We start from the raw sequence: 22,991 nt of genomic DNA on the forward strand, positions 1-22,991 counted from the left end.
GGAATGCCCCCGCGCCTGCGTTAGGGGCCTCTTCGCGAATAAAAAAAAGTTTTTTATTCGTGAATTCTTATTCGCGAAGAGGCCCTCGGGAGGGGCTTGGGAAAAGATTTGGCACCTCCCGCCCGTTGGATGGGCGGGAGGTGTCTGGCCCCACGCCTCCCGCCCATTGATCGGGCGGGAGGTACCCATTTTTTGAAATTTTCCAAATCGGCACCCCTTTTTCGAATTTAATTTTTTTACCCTTTTAAAAAAATTCCTAAGAGCATCTCCAACAATACTCAAAACATATTTCCAAAACCATTCTTTTAGGCTCAAACAAAAAATTCCCGCTCCAAAGGGGCGGAGCTAGCCGCCGGAGCCGCCGGTGTCAATTCTACTGGACACCAGTGTCAGCTCCTTAGCTGAATAGTGTAGAACAGTAGTTTTTCATTGATTTTGTAGCAACTTGTCGTTGTCAGCTTGACATCTGTAACCAGGCCCGGCTTTAGGCCTATGCAACAGAGGTGACCGCCGGGGGGCCAAGCCGGAGAGGGGCCCAAGAGCTAATATGTCCATGTACCTCATGCTCTAGGTCTTAAGACTCCTCCAGCCGCAGCAACCATGCGCAGGCACACAAAGCATCAGGGGGAGGCTGTGATCGAGATCCAGGCGTAAAGCACAGGCAAAACCTACACCGTATGTGGATCATCATCCATCAATCATCATATCATCTATCGCCGGCCCTCGCTCAAGAGGCAAAAGAGATCGATGAGTCATTATCTTGTCGATTGGGATCGTGCTGCTGCCCTCTTGGTGTATGTGTGTGTGCGCGTGCCCTCGTCTGTTGTTGTCCTACTTCCTAAGCGTCAGGCGCCAGCAGGCTAATCACCATATCACGGCAACACTGAGATACGAAAAGTCCCGTTCGTATGACTGGTCTTTGAGACTTGAGACCTTGACCCACAGCTGCGCTGCTATGAAGGGCTGCTAGGTGCTGGGTGCTGCGCGGCAGGCGCTGATGACCATCCTCAGGTGACCCCTTCCTTCCTGCTGCTGCTGGTCGCAGACTCGGAGTGGCGCCCGTTAAGCTGGAAGAGTGGGAGCTTGAGGCCCCTGGCATCGTTGACGTCCATGGAGATGACATTGGTGGCGGAGCTCTTGTTTTTTTTTTGAAAAGGACGGCGGAGCTCTTGGTGGTCTGTCCATCGGTGGCGTCCTCGTCCTCTTATGCCTTGCATCCGCAGGAACAGAGAAACAAATCATGCGAAGAAGAGAAGTGTCGGACCTCGGAAATATGGCTTGGCAGTAATAACTATTTTGAGAACCACATTTTTCAGAACTGTTGGTGAGGAATTCTTTTTCCTCCCAATAACTTTTGACAAGTTCCCAAAGCTAATTTTTTAAACTCTATTTTTACATATTCTTTTAATATTCTTGGAGATGCTCTACCTCCAACATCGATGCTATTGTGAACTTCGCATCCTGGAGAGTCAACGGTTCACATTTTGCACTGCTTAGGCTAGATTTGGTTACTACACAATTTATTATAAGCACAGTCACATCAGATATTTGATGCTAATTAAAAATATTAAATATAGATTAATGATAAAATAAATTTTATAATCTCTAAATTTTTTGTGAGACCAATCATTAAGCCTAATTAGTCCATATTAGCTCAGGTGATGCTACAGTAATACTGCACTCATCATACATTCAGTAGGTTTAGTAGATTTGTCTCACGAATAAATTTTAGACTTATGCAGTTAGTTTTATAATTAATTTATATTTAATCGGTATCGAAATATTCGATAGGATAGAGTTTATTATAAACCCGTGGAATTCAAGCAGCCCCTCGTACCGGGAGAAACAAGTTCATCCACAGCCGTCCGTGCGACGAAACGACGACCTAGCCGACTCCAGCGACTCGACAACCAACACCGTCTTCTTCCTTCGGGCACCCAGATGAGATCTCTTCCCCCTCCATTCTAGACATCGCCGGATGGCCGATCGCCATCCCACCCCCCATGCGATGAAGTGCCACTCGGTGGCCGCGCTCTGGTCGCCGTCGCCTCCGTCCCACCACGTCACCGCCGCCGCCGCCTCCCCGGCCGCGCTCTTCACCGGCGCCGCCGACGGCACCGTCCTCCACTGGCCTCTCGCTCCCGCCTCAGCTTCCGCGTCCCCGCGTCCGTACTCCCTCCTCTGCGCCCACGCCGCGGCCATCGCCGCCATCTGCCCGCTCCCGTCCCCGGCCTCCCTCCTCGCCGCCTGCGCCGCGGGCGTGCTCTCCCTCTTCTCCGCCTCCGCGCCCCTCCGCTGCCTCCGCCGCCGCTCACTCCCGCCCTGGGCCGGCTCGCCCTCCCTCATCGCCCCGCTCCCGCCCACTTCCACCTCCTCCAACCCCCGCGTCGCGATCCTCTGCCACGCCCCCGACGACGGCGTCGGCCAGCGCCACGTGTCGGCGCTCGTGGTCGTCGACGCGCGTACCCTCATCGTCCTCCACACCGCCTTCCAGGGAACCCTCTCGGTCGTGACGCCGAGGGCGATTGCTGTCTGTGGCTGCGGCGATGAAGCGGTCAGTGTCGTGCTTGCTGACGCGGAGGGGCGGGCGCAGGTGGTGCCCGTGGCCAAGGGTGTGGCCGTCGAGGGCGAATCGCCAAGGCGGCTCAGTGTGAGCTCGATGTCCAGTGCCACGTCCGCAGAGATGGCGGACGGGAGGGTGGAGGCTGTGGCGTTGTCTCATGATGGGAAGGTCGTGGCGTTGGTTCTGAAGGCGAGATGCTTGTTGAAATGCGTGGCCGAAGGGGTTGTGCTGGGTGAGATGTCTCTGCTGGGTACTCCTCTTTGCAAGGGTGATAAGGAAGAGGAGAATGGATGCTCTGTTGGAGTTTTTTTCCTCCATGGTGAGGGGTGGAATGCTTGTGCTCCAGACGATGGCATTGTGGTCAGGAGCTTGGTGTTGTGGAGTAGCAGTGGCGCTGCTGCAGTGTACAGAGTTGTGGTTGGTACCTCATCCTTTGAGTCTGAGGCAGTGTGTGAAATTCCCGACATCTTGTCTATGCAAGGAGAGGGATCGGAAATTAAATTTTGCCAGTTGGACCAGCGTCTTGTTAGGGTGGAATCTTTCTCCTATAAGGTTGCTGGGTCACTGTTGTGGAAACCAAAAATCTCCATATGGTCTCTAGATCAGTTAGAGCTGGGTATAGCAGAGAATAAACTACCTTCAAGCAAATTGCTTGGAGAAGGTGGTCTTCAGGGAGAAGAATTTAGGCCAGAACCCTCTCATTCTCGCTATGATATCAACAATGGAGTGGAAAGGTACGGAAGGTACTCACAGGTGTGCTCATCAGACAGCAATAATTTGGAAAGGTACCGAAGGACTGTGTCTTCCTCAATGGTACTTTCTGAGGATTCTTATGCTCCATATGCTGTAGTTTATGGTTTCCACAATGGTGACATCGAAGTTATCCGATTTCTAAACGTGTCACCTGCTACTGCAAAATTTGGTGGTGGAGGGATTTACCCACATATTTCTGAGAGGTTCTTTTTGGGGCACAAGGGAGCAATTCTGTGCTTAGCTGCACATTACATGCATGCCCGCTCTGATTCTAGAAACTTTCACCGAGCACTCATTTCAGGGAGTTCAGATTGTACGATTCATGTCTGGGATCTAGATGCTGGCACCCTTCTTTCTGTGATGCATCATCATGTTGCCTCAGTTAAGCAAATCATACTACCGCCGGCATGGACTTACCACCCTTGGGATGACTGCTTCCTTTCTGTTGGAGAAGATGGCCTTGTGGCGCTTGTTTCACTTGAAACCATGCGTGTTGAGAGGATGTTTCCTGGTCATCCTGGTTATGCATCGATGGTAGCTTGGGAGGGAGTAAAAGGGTACATAGCTTGTTTATGCCGGAATCTCCACACTTGTAATGATGCAGGTAGTGGATTATATATTTGGGATCTGAAAACTGGTGCTCGAGAGCGAATTATCAGTGGTACTGCCTCTCAGTCAGCGTTCGAACACTTCTGCAGGGGCATATCGAAAAATGCAGTTACTGGCAGCATCTTAGGTGGAACAACTTCAGCATCTTCTTTACTTGTTCCAATTTTTAAAGACACGAGCCACCTTTGGTCTCATGCTGGTAAAAAGGGTCATGATATTTCATCTGTGTCAACCAACCATAACAATGGAAGTATTGTTTCTGTGACTGTAAGTGCCTCTACAACATATGATTTTAAGGGAAAGACACCAGCTCCAGATGAAGCTTGTGTATTCCATGGAGGTAATTCTGTATACAGTTCAGAAAAGGCTGTTTCTTCTCACAGCGTCCACAAAAGAATAAAGTGCCCAATAAAGTGCTATTGCCCCTATCCTGGCATTGCTAGTGTGAGATTTGACCTTACAGCAATAATGTCCACTCAAGGCATTACAAACAGCAATACTGATAAGCAGTCGAGAGGTCATCTCCATAGTGAGAATGCTAAAGAAACTTTGCAGCCTGGAATGCTAGATTGTCCTTCTGGGGTTCATGAAATGGATAGCCCCTCTAGAGAGTCACTGGAAGGGCGTTTACTACGATTTAGCCTCTGTTTTCTGCATTTATGGGATGTTGATTGTGATCTAGACAAATTACTTGTGGATGAGATGCAAGTTTGCAAGCCAGAAGGCTGCCATATAGCAACAGGGGTGGTAGGGGATAGAGGCTCATTTACATTGATGTTCCCTGGCAAAGAAGCCACTCTTGAGGTAATTTTTTGAGGACATAACCCATTTGCATGTCAAAGCACGCCTGAAGTCTGATCATGTTGTTTTTGCCTGTTTCAGCTTTGGAAGTCTTCAGCTGAATTTTGTGCCATGAGGTCACTGTCTATAGTTTCTCTTGCTCAACGCATGATTACATTATCTCGTTCTTGTACAAATGCTAGCAGGTATTGGGTCATTTGTCTCTTCTCTTCCATTGATCTTCACGTTTTCTCACAATTCTAGATTGCCATATTTGTTTGGTGTGCCGGAGCATTGCAGGAAAAGCTTAACATAACGACCTCAAATGCTTTGGACACATGCTAAAATGTGCCATGTTTGGAACAAGTTTGGGTAAATCTTTCAGTAACCAGTGCTGCGTTCTAGTTTAGTCTGGAATTCCTAAGATCTATCTGTTTACCTGACCTGATGAACAACCTGGGTCATCGAATAAGCCTAGACCTAGACCCCCAAGACCTTTAGCACCAGCCAAGCCCCGGAGGTGAGCCTCATGTTCGAGATTTGGCTTGACCTCTCAGATACAAGGGGAAGTGCCATCAAAGACACATCTATTACGATGCTCCGAAGGGTGTGGGCACCCAAAATGATGAGACTGTTGATCCCCTTCGTGTGGGTTTTATTCACCATTTCTTGATTTATTGCCAAACCAACATCCAAATTCAGTAAAATTTATATTAAAAGAACTTAGATAAAGTCTTCTTCCCAAGCACACTTCCTTTTACCAACACCATGTTAGTTTCAATACTTGAAGGGCATAAGATATCTGGTATTGAAGTTGGAGGTTGAAAATCTGACTTCCACAACAGATTAGGGGTGTAATATGGACTTTGCCGCAATGTCTGAATTCATTTATAAGGGCAGTCAAGTTGTTGCAAAAGTTTCATGTTTATCTATTTAAGTTGCATTATGTGCCAAGAGTTAACTTTCCATGGAAACTGTATTGAAGTTGTCACGAGATTGTTCTCCTTTAGGTAACTTTGGGTAAACTGGTGGAACTATGGTGTCTTATTAAATTAGTAATATTATTAATAAAAAGCAGATGGATGCAAATAATAGTGAATGGTTGTGTTGCATCATATTTTAAGTTTCTGTAACATTGCGTCTGTTTTATGGTTGGGAACCAGGGGCAAAGCTAGACTCAAAGTGACCCTGGTGCACACGTCATTTGAATATAAGGGAACACATACAAGTTTAAAGTATTTATGGTGAAAATAGATCAAGTACATGGAAAATTTTGCTTCATCCTTGTGCCTGTGCACCAGGGTAAGCCAACGTAGCTTCACCCCTGAGGGGAACTACATTATATTTCAGCTGATAGATTACTCTGGTGGATGTCCTTCGAATCTGCCAAACCCCTGGTTTTGTCTATAGTAGAAGGTAGCCAGTATCATTTTAAGGTTACATATGCTGTTTTGTACAATGAAAGTAGATGATTTGACATTCGCCTGCTTGTATTTAGGTAGTCATCTTGTTTTAAGAATTTTTCATGAATGTTCGCATACGTCGGTATGACGTGGGATAAGTAATTATGAAAAATATATCTTGACTAGTGTTTTAAAGGCGTCGCCTAGGTAGTTGCCTAGGCGATGCCTTGGCGTCCAGGTGTACCCAGCTCGCCTTGGGCAGCAGCCATGCCTTGTCGCCTAGGCATCCAGGCGTACCTAGCTCGCCTTTAAAACAATGATCTTGACATAGGGTATGATGCCATTTGTCATCTCACAAAATTTTAATTTAAATCGTTACCTTTATGACAAACAATAAAAATGACTAATATCATTCGGGGGGGTGAAATAGTCCAATTTCTTGAATGCTTGGTAGCTCTTAGTATAATAACTTGAATTCATGACTGTATTACACTTATCTTTGCCTTTGTCTTGTTTCAGTGCCTTGGCAGCATTTTATACAAGGCATTTTGCTGAAAAGGTTCCGGATATAAAACCTCCATCCCTTCAGGTTTAGTTATTTACTTATGTTTGCTTCGCTATTTTGTTGCAATCTTACAACCTTTTACTACAGCACAATTCTGCTACATATCTTTATCATATGGAAAAAAAAGTAAACTGGAGACCAACCTACTGTCATATTGGCTTTTATGAAATACAGTAACAATTTGTTGATTTTAGGATGTAACTGGCTCAGTTGATTTTCTAAGTCTGATAATGTGACCTGGTTGGTTTGGTATGCTTAGCTGAGTTGATTTCTAAGTTATGACCTCTGGGACTAAACAATACCCACTGGGTTAACTTTTTTGCATGAAGTGATTATGGAACACATTTAGGGGTGTAAAAGTTCTTGGTACCTTACTGCAGTCAGTTCCTACCTCCTATTTAATATCCAAATATTCATAATGCTTTGATGGTACATTTAATATAAAATATGTATTTTTTTATTTTAAAAGGATAACTTGTAAATATGATAAACTTATAATTTTAAATTAAATGGTATTATCATTTTGACTCAGTACTTGTTTTGTGTCATGTGTTACACTTACAAATTTACTTCTTTATTATAGGAGATGAATTTATTTGGTTCAGTATGTACGATCATATTTGTATGTGTATCTATATGTTTCATGATTATATGATAGCACATCTGCGTGCTTGCAAATAGAAGGCTTTAGGAGGGGAATCCAACTAATTGGTAAATGTCTTACAGCTTCTGGTGAGCTTTTGGCAACACCCTTCGGAACATGTGCGAATGGCTGCACGTTCCTTGTTCCACTGTGCAGCTCCCCGTTCTGTTCCACCACCACTACGGATGCATAAAAACAAAGCTCCTGATGCCCTCTTGTCTTCATCAGATAATATGAATGATTTTATCTCTGCTGTACAGAGTGCTTCTATATCTAGTTATGGGGAGTTGAAGGCAGATAGTGGAAATGTTGACAAAGATGATAGTGACACTGCTAATATGATCTTATGGTTGGAATCATTTGAAAATCAGGAATGGCTATCTTGGATAGGAGGCACAAGTCAGGATGCTATGGCATCAAATATCATAGTTGCAGCTGCTTTGGTTGTTTGGTATCCAAGTATTGTAAAAGCTAAGCTTGCATGTTTAGTTGTTAGTCAACTAATCAAGCTAGTTATGTCAATGAATGATCGGTACAGTTCAACTGCAGCTGAACTTCTAGCAGAGGGAATGGAAAGCACTTGGAAAGCATGCTTGGGTGCTGAGATCACTCATTTTATGAGTGATATCCTTTTCCAAATTGAGTGCCTAAGTACTGCACCATCAAGCAGTGTCATCCATAAAACTGCAGTTGCTGTTACAATGCAGGAAGCATTGGTTGGCACCCTTTTACCAAGCTTAGCAATGGCTGATGTAACAGGGTTTTTTAGTGTGATAGAAAGCCAAATTTGGGCTACTTCGTCTGATTCACCTGTTCATGTTGCATCACTCAAAACTCTTACCCGTGTGGTTCGAGGCGCTCCAAAGGCCTTGGCACCTTACCTCGAAAAGGTTAGAAGTGTTTCAACTTCTTTTGATTGTTATAATCATTAAAAGAATTATTGTTGTCACTGTGCATAGTTACTAAAATTCATTCTGATGTCTGCTGTTTGTCTTGTTAAATATGTTACCACTGCGAAGATTCTAACTACTATTATTACCTGTGTATGTTTGAACCTTTTAATATACTTTTGAGTATATGTATTTACCTGTATATGTTCCTTTGTAGTTTGTTTAACATCTGATTCAGTAGATATAGAATGTTTTAGGTGCAAGATGAATTTTGGGATCCTAGTTAAGTTTTAGGGAAAACAATTAGGATTTACGCTCGGTTCTTAGAATATATCTTTTTTTTATTTTCTTTTTGATGGGTGTGGGGGTGTGGGGTGTTCTTGACCAAATTCTTATGTTTGAACAAGGTTATATTCCATCCAAAATTGAGTAACTATTGTAAAGTTAAGAGGCCGTTTAAGTACATATGTTTTGCAGGCATCTACCTTTCATAAATTGGTAATCATGTCCTTTGGTGCTGTAACACTTGTTTTCATTGTAATTCCTTAAGAGTGTGTTAATTTACTAAAACATTATGCTCTGTAGTTCTTATAGTTGAATAATTGTGCAGGCAATCAGCTACATCCTACACACTATGGATCCAAGCAATTTAATAATGCGTAAAGCTTGCATTATTAGTTCAATGATGGCTCTAAGAGAAATGGCACGTGTATTTCCGATGGTTGCTCTCAATGAGTCAATGACACGATTAGCCGTTGGTGATGCTATTGGAGAGATTCATAATGCCACAATTCGAGTGTATGACATAGAAAGGTACGTAGGCTTTGAAGTTACTAAAAATTATTTTCTTATGCATCTTTTCTCTCTCCATCGAATATGTCTCAATGCTACTAGATGATTACTGTGTCCTGATAGGTCTCCAGAAATAGTACAACACATCTCTCTCCTGTTATTGTGCTGTCCAAATGGGCCATTGAAATATGAGATTGCCCTTTTGGCCAGTAACTTTGCAAGAAAGAGGGTCAAATTTGGCTAGACCACCTTTGGTTTCTTTCATGAATTTAAGTTAGGCCATTATAGGAAAATCTCAGTGTTCTTTGGGTGTGCTAGTGGCATTGGTACCTAATGGAGTTGTCACTGATAGGTTGTGAATTTGGTCAATGTTTGATAGCATTTGTGTTCTCTCTTTTGGTGTTGAATTGACTAAGTACATATATAGTTTGTACCTGGCGACAGGCTTTGAACGTTTGTTTTTTTTCCTTGAACATGCAATATAGCTGCATATCATTTCATTAAAAGTATGCCTGACAATGGGCTGAGGCCCGACCCTAATCCTGCTTGAGCCCTTTTTTAATTTTGAATGGCCTGATTTTATCCAGCCCTCTTTCAAAGACTTTGCTCCAATCCAGCCCTACCCATTCAAATAATCAATCCTTACCCTGTCCTAATCCATATTAAGCCCTCAAGCTGGCCCTTCTGTAACTGAAGCATCTCAGCCCTTGGGCCTGTTTCTCCAACAGGCAAGCAACGCAAGGGCCATACGTATACATTCATGGCAGCATGGGGCAGCAGAAAAGAAGACAAGCGCACATTGATACATTGATACAGCAGCACGGGCCAACCCAAATATTGTTGATAAGTTATTACTGCAACAATTCTTTCACCAATTTGAACAACATTTGATAAGTAAGCTAGCTGCAGATCTGGCTATCTATCTGTCTCTTCTTACGATCTTACATCCATGGCTGAAAATATATCATAGTGTAGAAAATAGAGAAAAATGACAAAGGGATATCAAGTCATGAAAGCCTCCTCGACAGACATGTCAAGTCTTCAAGCCTGAAACCAATAAAATTTCAGTTAAGGCAATAATAAAGGGAGATGACTTGTTACCAAGTTCAGAGAAATACAATTGACAGCTAATATGTTAACATGTTCAGGAAAATACACTTAACAAGTTCAGAGAAACAACTAAATTGACACAGAGCTTCAGGAACCCATCAACTGAGGCAAAACTCTTTAACCTCTCTTCATGTCAACACTTAAAAAAACAATTACAAGAGAGTTATATGCAGACTCAAAATAAATGCTCACCTGGATCAAGTGTCATAACCCTCCTCATCATCTGAAGCAAACATCCTCTGTCCACTCATTGGCTCACCTTCATCATCATCATTGAATCCGATCAACAAATAAATGCTCACCTGGATCAAGTGTCATAACCCTCCTCATCATCTGAAGCAAACATCCTCTGTCCACTCATTGGCTCACCTTCATCATCATCATTGAATCCGATCAACCAATCTTTAGCAGACTCAAAAAATAAAGGCTGTAGCACATACAACTCTACTAATATATATTCAAATCAGAAAAAAAATAAGCTACTGTATAGCAGTAAAAGCTGCTGCAGTAAAATCATGCACACTAATCCTACAACCCATATGCTTTTGGACACCATAAAGCAGCAACTGCAGACAAAAAGGTAGTGTGCCATTCAGAGACAAATCATATAACAAACAGCTAGATCACAGAGAAGGGACCTCACATATTTCAGATGTGGACTGGCAATTAAAAAGCTCAATGCTTGAACAAGGATCCCAATGCAGTTTTTCAACAAGATAGGCTACTATATATTGTAATAACTATCAACACATGATAGCATGTAGGCAAAGAATAGAAAGTATATTTAAGCTGCGTGTCAAAGTCAAATCGCTTTACAAAGCAAAATAAAATGTGATATCTTCAGAAAGTAGCACAAAGCAAATTTCATAAGTTATAGAGTTCCCAATCAGTGTTTACCAGTTTTATTGCTTATACCAGACCAGCATAGAACTCTATAACTAGACTGGCGTTGTGACAGGACAACATAAACATTTTACTTGAGGTATTCAGAGACTATTGTAAAGCGGTGTCAGTGACACACTTATTTCAATGCAATCACATTTGATACGATAAAATCCAAAAAAGATACAACATATAACAAAGGGCCTATTTGGCAAGAATTTGTGGAGCTAAGCTTGGTGTACACAGAGAGTGTTGGTGTGTCTCCTTTTATTTTAAATTTAGACTAAACTAGATATTAATACAATTCATTAAAGAAGCTAGCTAGCAAGCACGCTAAAGCAAGCCTGGGAACCTATCCGCTGTTTGGTCGAGCAGCGCACGGTGTCGGCAACTTGTATGCGGAAGGGAGGGAGAGAGAGATCCCGAGGACGACGGCATTACCTGGATGCGGAAGGGATGGAGGGAGGGAGAGAGCTCGAGGATGAGATGAACGACGGCGGATCTTGGAGATGAGCGCCACGCCGGCCCCTCGTAGCGGCGGCAGATCTTGGAGGTGAGCTCCAGCGGCCGCAGCAGCGGATCTTAGAGATGTGCCGTAGGTGGGGAAGCGGCGGCGTCGCAGCCAGTGGGCGGCAGGTGTCTCAAGGAGGCTAGTGTCGGCATTGTCGTAGGGGCGCCTTTGCCGGCGTTGCGCGGGGCGCTTTCGCCGGCGTCTTGCCGAATCGCCGGTCGCCCCTAACCCCTGACTACTTGAGGCCCCCGACTCGACACACCAATGAAGCTCTTCTTCCTGTCCAGGGGCTAAGCCTTAATTCCTATCCACGGACTGACATGGGCTGAATCCAAAATCCGGCCTATGCCAATCCTGTTGAAGTAAAGCCCGATCCGATCTTAAATTTTAACTAGAAAGCCTGTTACGAGCCCTAAATTTTCAGCCCACGAGTTTGGCGGCCGCGAGGCCCTCGGATTTTCATGGCCCACCGTCAGGCATAAGTTAAAGGGTAAAGAGGACACATACAAAACACACTCAAACTGTTAGAGTATATTAGGCAACTCCGGATATGGTTAGCTTAGGATTGATTGTAATCCCGGGATAACCTTCCTTATCTCTAGGAGAGACTAGTTGCCCTCCAAGCCATGTACTCCTATATATTCGCCCTAGAGGTTCAATGCAATATATTCCATGCATTATACCCAATCTTACATGGTATCAGAGCCCCTTGGGCGGTATATATATAAAGTACAGAGACTTGGGGGGGTAAGGCACCCCTGATACATATGGCAGTCTGGGATTACATATCGTCCCTTGAGCGTGGGTGCGTGGCTGCGGAGACAGATCGTGGGGTCACCAGGCTACCGCGCCGTTGGGGCTGTCAGGCCACCGCACCACCAATCGACACTGTCGCCGGGCCGCCGCGCCGTGGGGCTAAGCCCCTTCCCCGCTCCCCCCTCCTACCTGCACCACCGCACAGCTGCCTTGAGCGCGAGTGCTTGGCTGCGGAGGTAGATCGTGGGGTCGCTAGGCCGCGCCGTTGGGGCCGTCAGGCCACCGCATCGCCAATCGACAACGTCGCCGGACCGCTGCGCCGTGGGGCTCCGCCCCCTTCCCCGCTCCCCCTCCTACCTGCGCCGCCGCACTGTGGGGCTCCGCTCCTTCCCCGCAACCCCCTCCTACCTGCGCCGCCGCACCGCTGCCTTGAGCGCGAGTGAATGGTCGTGGAGGAAGTACCCCGAGGTTCGTCTTGCTGCTACTGTTTTCTTTTTTTTTTCTTTCGATCAGAGATTGGTTTGCGTCGCCCTGCCGATCATCGCCGCTCCATCGTCGACACTCCCGAGGATGAGGTTGTCGCTGCGCCTTCCTGGGCTGCAGCGCCGACGCTCGTGGTCAAGCCATCATCGCCAGTCCTCGTCAAGCTGGCACTCGATCCGAGTCCGCGCCTACCGCCGTTCTCGTGCGGACACCGCCGCCGATGTTGCTGAAGGAAGACGCCCAAGCGCTTTTCAGCAGCCTCGTCTACCATCGCCATCCGCCGGTCACCGTCCTGCTGCTGTCATCGGCAAGAAGCTGCTGATTTTGTGCACTCGCATGCCTTTGTTGATGCTTCAGACCTGCGCCCTCCATGGCTTAGACCACATCCACCTCGACCTCCGCTACTTTGGCACTAAAGGGCTATCATCTGCATGAGCCACTCCAGTCGAAGCATTCGCACTGGCGTTCCAACTGTGGGGGGATATCTCCATTGTTCTCCAGTCTATCCGTTCGTGTTGCTACCGCTACGACTGCGGGGGGATGTTAGAGTATATTAGGGGATAACCTTCCTTATCTCTAGGAGAGGCTACCTGCCTTCCAAGCCATGTACTCCTATATATTCGCCCTAGAGGCTCAATGCAATATATCCCATGCATTATACCCAATCTTACACAAACACTTTACATTAGAAACTGCGAGCAACTAAGGACAGAAAGATTATCAGAAACCGCAAGGGCTAGAACCAAGAGAACCTTGATGGCCCTGCTAACAAACCTTGGAGATCTTTAGCCCAGGCCGCAGTCCAAAAATTTCCCTCCTAAAACTGCCTGGATCATTGAACTCACATTTGGATGAGTGCTGTCGAAGACACATTCGTTTGACCCATAAAAATTTTCTGGGATTCCCAAGATCCTCAACTGTTATGGCTGCTTTTATAATGTCATGATCTGCCACTTAATGATTCAGTCAAAATTTGTCCTTTAAGAGGCTTATGTCTACCTACACAATGTTCCTTTAACTTTTGTGCCCCATATTTTCTTTCATATTTGTATGACTTATGGCATAGTTTTTTTGGAATTCATTGGTAGCCTTCAGTTCATTGGTTTATCAAGAATACTAGGAGAATAAATTAGCTGATGTCTTTACATACTGCTTGGAGAAGACATTGGAAATATTTAATGATTCTTCATTTAAACTCGACCTTTGTTATTTCAAGCCTGGGCAAAGAGGGTTGTGATAGGCTTCTTGAGCCAACATAGACACCCAGCTACCCTTTAGGAGATGTAACCCAAAAGTGTAACCCTCTAGGCGACATGCCTTCTTCTTGGTGGCTCTTGTTAGGTTTCATCTCTAGTCTAATTGCTTGGGAAGAAAAGGCTTAGTCTTTACTTTTTATTATTTTTCTCTAAAGGATTTCATATTTTGATATTGATGTTTTCTTATAGTATGGAATTAATGCTACTCTCGTGGTCTGTTTCCTTGCATAATCTTTAACTGGAACACAATTTTTTTACCTTTTTGTTCTTTATTTTTCCTTTATTTTTTTCTTTGCAGTGTCACAAAGATAAGAATTCTTGATGCAAGTGGACCACCAGGTCTTCCAAGCTTACTCACAGGATCATCAAATACAATGGCAACCATACTAATATCAGCTTTGAGTTTCTCACCCGATGGAGAGGTTTGACATTACAATTAATATATTCCCTCAGTTCCAAATTATAGGTTGTTTTGGTTTTTCTAGATACATAGTTTTTTCTATGTATCTAGACATGGTTTACATCTAGGTGCATAGCAAATACTATGTATCTAGAAAAGTTAAAACGACCTATAATTTGGAATGGAGGAAGTACTATAGAATGCTTTAAACTAAAACTATACAATTCTTTCACCTCCTGCTGATTTAATGTTTCCGTTAATGTTATTTGACAAATTTATTCAGTCCATATCATGGATGCTAGAGTAAGTATTTACTTCTGATATCATTTGTGGGCACTTATATTTGAATGGTCCCTAATACCATCTCATGTAACTATGGCAAAACTTTGATTTTGCTGTGGTTTTCATTGAGTCAACCTTCATAAGGTGTGATCACCAACTGATGTTTGAGACCCTACAAAGTCAAAACCAAGCATCTAGCAACCTGACATACCGTACTGGTTTGTTGCATTTCCAATTTGTCCTTCTTGTAAATTCAATCTCACACTACAGTGCATTTTTTGTGATGTGGGCATGTGCCCCTGACTGGTTGGGTGCGGCCTGTGGACTGAAGGTAGGATAGTTGCTCTAGGCCAGCCAATCAGTAGCTGGTCATCCCGTGGTGTTGGTCATTGCCCTGAAGCCTTACTGAGAGAGGGAACCGCAGACAGTTGTCTTTCTTTCTTGCTTCCATCAAATGGATGCTGGCCTTACCTTTGTATGTAGGTTATCCCTGGCAAAATAAGCTAAAGGATGTCTTGAATGCAGCTTATCACTTAAGCTAACCAACTGCCAGAAAGATATGCAACAGTTAATATTTGTGCATTTCAAGTCTATCCTGTTGCTCATTCTATTCATCCACAATTGTGGTTACAAAACACAATTGCATTTATTAAGCTGTATGAGGTTCCTCACTATAAGTTTCTATCCCTAAATTGCTTGTAACTTGACCTTAGTAGTTTTTTTAAAATTTTTCTTTTTTCTAGGGTCTGGTTGCCTTCTCTGAGAATGGATTGATGATAAGATGGTGGTCATTGGGTACTGGCTGGTGGGAGAGGCTCAGCAGAAGCCTTACTCCTATCCAATGCACAAAGCTTATCTATGTTCCTCCATGGGAAGGATTTTCACCTAACTCTTCTCGCCTAAGTATAATTTCTAGTATTTTAGGACATGATAAACATGGAAGTTCAGAGGTATATTTATTGTTCTTTGCTTCTCTACTATTATGTTATTTAAGACAATTTTATTGTATTATTTTCAGTCTCACTAGTGCTGTTAGATTTGTTCATTGAGTTGCAGGGAAAACTTAGCGTGCTTCTTCTTATTTCACTATCATCTTGCTAGATCTTAATATGATCTATTTGCTAAAATGCTAACATAGAATCAGTATGAATTGTAAAGTTGTCCAAAATGAAAATCGAACCGACTGGATATAACATAAAATTTATCTTAAGACTGGTTCGGTTTGTGTACTTGTTTAGTTGCGAAAAATGAAATTATTGTGGGAAGAAAGTGGCAATACCATGAATCCATATTGACCAAAACAGTTTGTTTTGACTTCAGAAATTTATTAGATTGGATATGATGATGCAAATATGGAAAGATAAATTATTATTTTCTTTATGTAATTTCTCCCATCTCTGGTGTTTAGAAGCTCACATTTGCCAACACTCCTTTAGTGTAGTGGTAAGCTTCCCAGTTGAGGAAGACACCAACTAGGGTTCAAATCCTAGTGGCAGCAAAAAAACCCCGTCGCTGGCAACCCGAAAAATAGTGGCAGGGCACTAGCCTGTCGCACCTGTGGTTGGTTTGGGCCCTCCTACCAGGGGTAGTTGCAGTGGTCGCTAACCCAGTGGGTCGTTGTCGGCCCAGCTGCCCAGGTTACGGTGTGGCCCTATAAGGTGAACCTAGGGTTCGGGGGTTTTCTCGGCTGGCTTGGCTGAGGTTTCTTCTTAGTGCAATTCCGTTCCCCCGCTGGTCGAGTTTAGAAGCTCACATTTCATCTTCAATTATTTATACTCTACTGCTTTGATAAGTTCTTGATACTGATAGCTGAAAGTACAGTTACATATTTATATGTAGTTCTCACCCGCCTTTTAAATAACACCCCTACTACTGTTGCTATACCATGAATAATTTATTCGGCTCTGGCCTTCTGGGCTCCACAGAAGAAGACAAAGGAATTAGATGAGGCTGATAATCTGAAGCTATTGCTTCATAATCTTGACCTTTCATACCGCCTTCAATGGGTTGGTGGTAAGGCTATCAAACTTACAAGGCACGGCCAGGAGTTGGGTACATTTCAGTTGTGATCATGGCTTACCGATGATTAATGAATCTTGAGTTGTTTTGGAGTTCTGCATGGCTGGCAAGTAACCAGAGCCATCATCGTGTTGATTCATGTGTCCTGTAAGGTACCTTACTGTTTCCTGATTATTAAATAGCATTTTCTTGTGCAGACAATGCATTAATTGGATTCCCAATGTAAATAGTAAAAAAAATACTAAATGCAATTTTTGCTTTCGTGTACAGGACACAATTCACATGCAGCACCCAACGATGGGGCTGTTTTGGAGAGGTGACCCTCAGAATCCGCTCGAGGAACATGAAGGGCATTTTTCTGGCATTGTCGAAACCTTCGTGGGTGAATTTTGTAGGTCCAGATCAGTTGATGAAGTTGGAACAAGGACGGCCGGCCGAAGGCTTGAGTGGCCGAGGATCGCTGCTCGGATCGAAGTCCTAAAGTGCCCCGAAGAAGGGTCCGAGCGGAGAAGGTCCGCAAGGATGAAGAGGGAGTGCTTGAAAAGCGGGATGGGCCCACCTGTGCAATAACAGGGTGCCCTTGAATATTCCTGGATTAGGTTAGTTGAATCATCCCGGATTGTAATTAAACATCCTTACTGTTCGTCTCCCTGTAAATAGAAGAGCATCGTTATGTTTTAGCCTTCGTTAATAGTTCAATGTTTGGTTTCATCAAGATAGTGAGGGTGTTCTATGGTTCAAGCTGGTAACAACTTCCATCTCTAGAAGGTCATATCGCATGCCACCCTCACTTTGGGGATGCCCGGCATTATTTGTGAAGAAAAAGAATCAAGGGTTGAGGTTATGTGCTAATTGTCGTCCTCTAAATGTTGTCACCATAAAAAATAAACAACCTCTTCCTCGCGTTGACCTTCTCTTTGATCAAGTAGCCGGAGCATAAGTATTCTCTAAAATAGATCTCTGATAGTTTTCATCAAATCAAAATCTAGTTTTCGTCAAATCTCTCGCACTTGGGTTTCGGGGCTCCTTGGTGCACACTCATTGCCAACTTTCTCAAGTCTGCATCCACCCAAGTTATCTTAAATGGTGAGCCATAGGATTTCATCTACCATTAGCGTGGCTTTGTCAGGGGGATCCATTATCCCCTATGCTATTTTGGTCATGGACGTGCTAAACAGTCTTTTTTTCAAAGCGGAGTCGGAAGGTCTGTTGCGACCACTTCACCCTACGGGACAGCGTCTCTCCCTATATGCATATGATGTAGCCCTTTTTATCCGCCCGGAAGAAGATCTCCAGCTTACAAAGTCACTGCTGCATATTTTTTTTGGTGAAGTTTCGGGCCTGCAAACGAACCTTCACAAGAGTTGTGTGATCCCTATTCAGTGTGATACGGGCATTGTGTATGTGGTAAATGACTCCCTGCATTGCACTGCGGCAGCTTTCCCTACCACTTATCTAGGACTACCCATTTTTGATAAAAAAATGAGAAGTGACCTGATGGCTTGGATTGAGAAAATTGCTAATAAGCTGCCAGGTTGGAAGGCTTCCCTCTTGAGCCTATCTGGTCGTGCTGTTATGGTACGCTTCATTCTCACAGCAATTCCAGTTTACCTACTGGTTGCTCTTAAAGTCCCTAAATGGTTCATCTGCGCAATCGACAAAATTAGGAGGAGTTTCCTTTGGAAGGGGAGAAAAGAGATAATGGTGGATGTTGCTTTATGGCTTGGGAAAAGGTCATGAGACCACTTGAGCTAGGAGGGTTGGGCATCCATAACCTCGAGGTCATGGGATGGGCACTGCAGATGAGATGGCTTTGGATAGAGAAAAACCAAATCAGATCGACCTTGGGCTGGTCTAGAAATCCCTATTCACACACACACTTCTGCTATGTTTGCAATATCATACCGCTGTTGGAAACAGGGAGAATACCTTATTTTGGTCTGATCGCTGGTAACATGGACAACGTCTGGAAGAGTTGGCACCAAATGTTCATAAGTGTGTTCCTTCAAAGGTGCGAAGAACAAGAACCGTGGCTGAGGCTCTTCATGAGCGAACTTATTGGGTAGCTAACATTAAGGGGGCGCTCGGCTTGCATGGACTTGCTGAATACTTGGGATGTCATATCAGGCATTGCACTTAATATTTCGGCAGATGTCCACCATTGGAACTTCGAATCTTCAGATATCTTCTCCACTAGATCTGCCTATCGAGCCTTCTTCACTGGATCCATATCTTTTGAACCATGGAAGTGATTGTGGAAGTCTTGGGTGCCGGGAAAATGCAAAACATTCATATGGTTAGCAATCCGGAATCGTTGTTGGACGGCTGACCGATTGCAGAGAAGAGGTCTCCCCCACCCAGACCGCTGCCCGCTCTGTGACCAAGCAGTCCAAGCTGAAGAAACGGTTCAGCACATTCTCACCTCATGTGTGTTTGCCAAACGGTTTTGTTTGGCTGTCCTGCAACCTCTGAACCTGGTCATGTTGGTGCCTAGAAAACGAACTATCTCTTTTGCAGATTGGTGGTGGAAGAGGTCGTGGAGGAGAATACCGAAACAGCATAAAAAAGGATTCAATCCACTGGTCATTCTCGGCGCATGGATCCTATGGAAGCATCAAAATGCTTGTGTGTTTGATGGATCTCTCCTAACCTCCAAGCTGCCCTGCAAGCCTTTAAGGACGAACTTCATCTCTGGCAGGCTGCAGGTGCCAAGGGGCTTAGTGCTCTCTGGTTAGGCCAGGTGGTTTAGTTGCACAGGGGGAGTGCAGGCTAGTGGTCAGGTCCTAGCTTTTACTGTGTTTTGTACGAATCCTTTTGGGGTTTTTTCAGCACCATCCCCCATTCTGGTCCAAGGTGGGGGTCTGGCTTTTGTAATTGGACCATTTTCCTCTCCTTAATATAAAGATACGCAGCTATCCTGTGTGTTCGAGAAAAAAAAAATCAGATCCGAGGATGTTCCAAAGACTTTCTCTAGTCTGCTATGGTATTTATGAGTAGGTAGTCATGCCCTTTGGATTGACCAACCCTCCAGCCTATTTCATGTACCTTATAAATTCTGTATTCTAGGCAGAGCTTGATAAGTTTATTGTCATATTCATCCATGATAGTCTAGTCTACTCCAAGAATGAGAAAGAACATGCTAAACACCTTCACATTATCATTCAATGTCTCCGAGACCACAATTTATTTGCCAAATTCAGCATGTGCGAATTCTAGTCTAAGGAATATGCTAAGGAATTTCCCTTCTTAGGACATGTCATCTGTGGATGGTATTTCAGTTCGATCCTAGTAAAGTGCACGATCTGTTGGATTTAAAGGCTCTAGCAGCCTCAGATATCCGTAGTTTTCTTAGGATAGCTATATATTATCATCACTTTATTCCAGAATTTTCTAAACTTGCTAAACCCATGATCGAGCTTGTTAAGAAAGATGTCAAGTTTAATCAAACAGAAAAATGTGAGACCGCCTACTAAACTTTAGAAAATCTCTTAAGCTCGTCATGGATTCTTGCCCAAACGCTACACAACCAAACCATTTTATGTATACTATGCTACTTTAGGCACATGACGTGGTGTACTCTGATGCAAGAGAATTGAGTGATTGCTTATGCCTCTTGATCACTCAAGGGTCCTGAGAAAAATTATTCTACCCATGACATGAAATTATCAATTGTGGTCCAAGCTATCAAAATCTCTTACACTATCTCTTATATATATGAATTCCCTAGAACACATAAACGGATCACAAGAGTCTCAAGTATTTGCACACCCAGGCTGATCTAAACATGTGCCAAAGGAGATGGATGGAATTAATCAAAGATTATGAGCTTGAGTTTTATTATCATCCTGGAAAGACCAATATGGTTGCAGATGCACTGAGTCACAAGGCTAACTAATGGTTCTTCTCTGCTGAAATGCTAAGTGGCACTAAAAGAATCTAGGATGTCGACTAGAGGAGCTAGGGGGAGGGGGTGAATTGTCAAAACTGAAAATTATCCCAACTTAGAACCAAACTATCAGCAATTTATGGAATGTTCGGAGATTTGTATGGAGTCTACACAACTTGTGGAAACTCCACAGGAAGCTACGAGGATCCGAAGAAATGTACTGAAATCAAATCGACCAATCAAACATCAAATCAAATCGACCAATCAAACATCAACCAGTAGTCCGACCAAATTTCCAATCTTTAGAAGGATGTTTTCAATGTATTTCACCTATCATCTGCAATCAAAGTTCTTCTTAGAAGCAAACCCTAGAACAGTAACTAGGGCAAAAGGCAAAAGATAAACTCAAGTAAATCAAGCACACAAGACACCAAGATTTGTTTACTAAACGTGAAACCTGTGAGGGGCCTATGAAAGGCCAGATCTCTTTCAACCCTTTTCCTACACTTAGTGACCCCAAGGTCTAGCTAAGGTCGCTTACTCAAATATTGGGGTTGTACAAACATCATAGCACACACCACAAGCTTGGGTGCTCAACGGATGACGCATAGCTGGCTAGGCGCTTGAAGCTCCAAGACTATCAAACATTAAATCCATTGGCTTGATGAAGAAAAGAGTGTTTAAGAGATGAGAAATCAGCTCACTAGCACTTTCACTTGCTCTCTCTTCAATCCCTCTTCAACCCCCTCCACCAAATCTCACCAAGAGTCCTCCAGGGGGGGAGGGGAGTAAAGAGGAGCTTTTGATGTGACTTGAGAAACTCAGGTCCAGTTAGGTCGGAGAGAGTTACTGTGGAGGGGTGAGAGGGTATAAATATCCCTTCGCCAAAAACTAGCCGTTACAACACTAATATCCGAAGTTTCTGAAAAAATCTCCAGAAACTTTGGAACCTTCAAAATTTTCCATTCTTCAAAGACCCTGCAACTTTTTGCAGTGATTTCAGATATTTTGCAAGTCCATTGGTGTCTCTCGTAGGTTTGTTAGATAACCTTGAGCATCTTTTCTATCTTTAAGCAAGTAAACTTCATGTCCCTCTTAATATTACGGCATTACTATACTCAAATTCAAACATAAAATAATTTAATCTTCGAGTTGCGCTGTATTTCCCATTTTATTTCCATTTTGGTAGTCATCCATTCTTTGCATATCACCTGCATGTTGTCCTCAACACTTGTTGATGATCCTTAACAACATCGTTAGTCCCCGAAGTGCATATGTCATTAATCAACCGAAACCCACTAATATGGTCTAGATGCACTTTCACACATTGTCATGAAATCAAAAAGTTGAATTTGGAAATAGTACCTCAAGACACTCGAGCCAATATAACTCGCACACCTATTCTTTAAGATCAGATCGTCTCCATTCAAAAAAGTTATGAGGACATGAATAAAATTTGGCTAAAATTTGTAGAGAATGACATGGGGGCCAGTTGCTTTCATCAAGATACTAAGGTGTTCTGTAGTTTGAAAAGCACTTAGTAGTACCCAAGGATTTCAGACTTCGCAAACAAATTCTTGATGAAACACATCTATCTTGATTCTCAATCTACCTAGGTAGTACTAAAATGTACCATGATCTCTATCAATTGTTCTTGTGGACCAGAATGAAGAGAGAAAGATCTCGATGTGTGAGTGAATGCAACAATTGTTGGAGAGTGAAAGCTAGTCACCTCGGACCTACAACAAACCTTTAGCTGTTAAGCATTCCAAGTTGAAACTGGAAAGATATTAGCATGGATTTCATTGTGTAGCTGTCTAAGAGCCTGATTGGTTGGGTACCAAAATCTGCCTAACCAAAATTTGGGCAAGCCTATAATTTGGCACTCGTTTGGTTGGAATGAAAAAAATAGCCCACCTAACCAAGTGTTATTCTAAACTTGCCAAGGTTTTGGCAAAAAAGATTGGTATGCACACATTTTATCATGGCCATATTTTGGCATGGCAAATTTTGGTATCCAACAAAGTAGGCCCTAAGACTTTTTAGAAGTATGACTCGATATGGGTTAGTGTGGATGGCCCTGCTATATATTTCTCGCATCGTGTGCCTACATAGTGGGCCCAAAATCATCATCTTGCATAGAGGATCTTAGTTTGTTGTCCACTTCTGGGTGCAGTTGTGTCCTTCCTAGGGAACTAAACACATTTGTAGTTTAGCTTGTGTTGGTGTTTCGTACACTGGCTAGTAAAATATGTTGCGCTTTTCTGTAGCTCGATGACTAACGCTCAAAGATAACGGATTATACTGGTTCAGGCAACTGCCCTACATTCAATGTGGGTGGTCTTGTTCGTGTTCCTTGCGATCGAGTGCTGGGTGCTTACAACGGGGTGCTTGCAAGAGGGTGTCAT

The 22,991-nt window shown here is 43.6% G+C and overlaps 1 protein-coding gene across 2 annotated transcripts; it reads left to right on the plus strand.

Annotated features, from left to right (window-relative positions):
• Positions 1–1,862: 1,862 nt before the first annotated feature.
• LOC112891147 (WD repeat-containing protein 7) lies at positions 1,863–17,438 on the plus strand. 2 transcript variants are annotated; one of them, XM_025958081.1, is made up of 9 exons: positions 1,863–4,729; positions 4,808–4,911; positions 6,628–6,697; positions 7,400–8,206; positions 8,817–9,019; positions 14,295–14,418; positions 15,422–15,628; positions 16,604–16,844; positions 16,968–17,438. In XM_025958081.1, exons 1-8 carry the CDS (start codon positions 1,979–1,981, stop codon positions 16,745–16,747), a joined length of 4,410 nt encoding a protein of 1,469 aa, XP_025813866.1. In that variant the 5' UTR covers positions 1,863–1,978; the 3' UTR covers positions 16,748–16,844; positions 16,968–17,438. The 2 variants fall into 2 exon arrangements, with proteins under 2 accessions (XP_025813866.1, XP_025813864.1); XM_025958079.1 differs by having other exon boundaries at positions 1,864–4,729; positions 16,604–16,849.
• The last annotated feature ends 5,553 nt before the right edge of the window (positions 17,439–22,991 follow it).

This window comes from Panicum hallii, chromosome 4 (assembly GCF_002211085.1).
Source record: "Panicum hallii strain FIL2 chromosome 4, PHallii_v3.1, whole genome shotgun sequence".
Classification (NCBI taxonomy): Eukaryota; Viridiplantae; Streptophyta; class Magnoliopsida; order Poales; family Poaceae; genus Panicum; species Panicum hallii.

Coding starts and splice junctions, on each gene's coding strand:
- LOC112891147 (XM_025958081.1), top strand. CDS start 1,979: ATGGCCGATCGCCATCCCACCCCCCATGCGATGAAGTGCCACTCGGTG. Junction 8,207..8,816: donor TGGCACCTTACCTCGAAAAG/GTTAGAAGTGTT, acceptor ATAATTGTGCAG/GCAATCAGCTACATCCTACA. Junction 9,020..14,294: donor CGAGTGTATGACATAGAAAG/GTACGTAGGCTT, acceptor TTTTCTTTGCAG/TGTCACAAAGATAAGAATTC.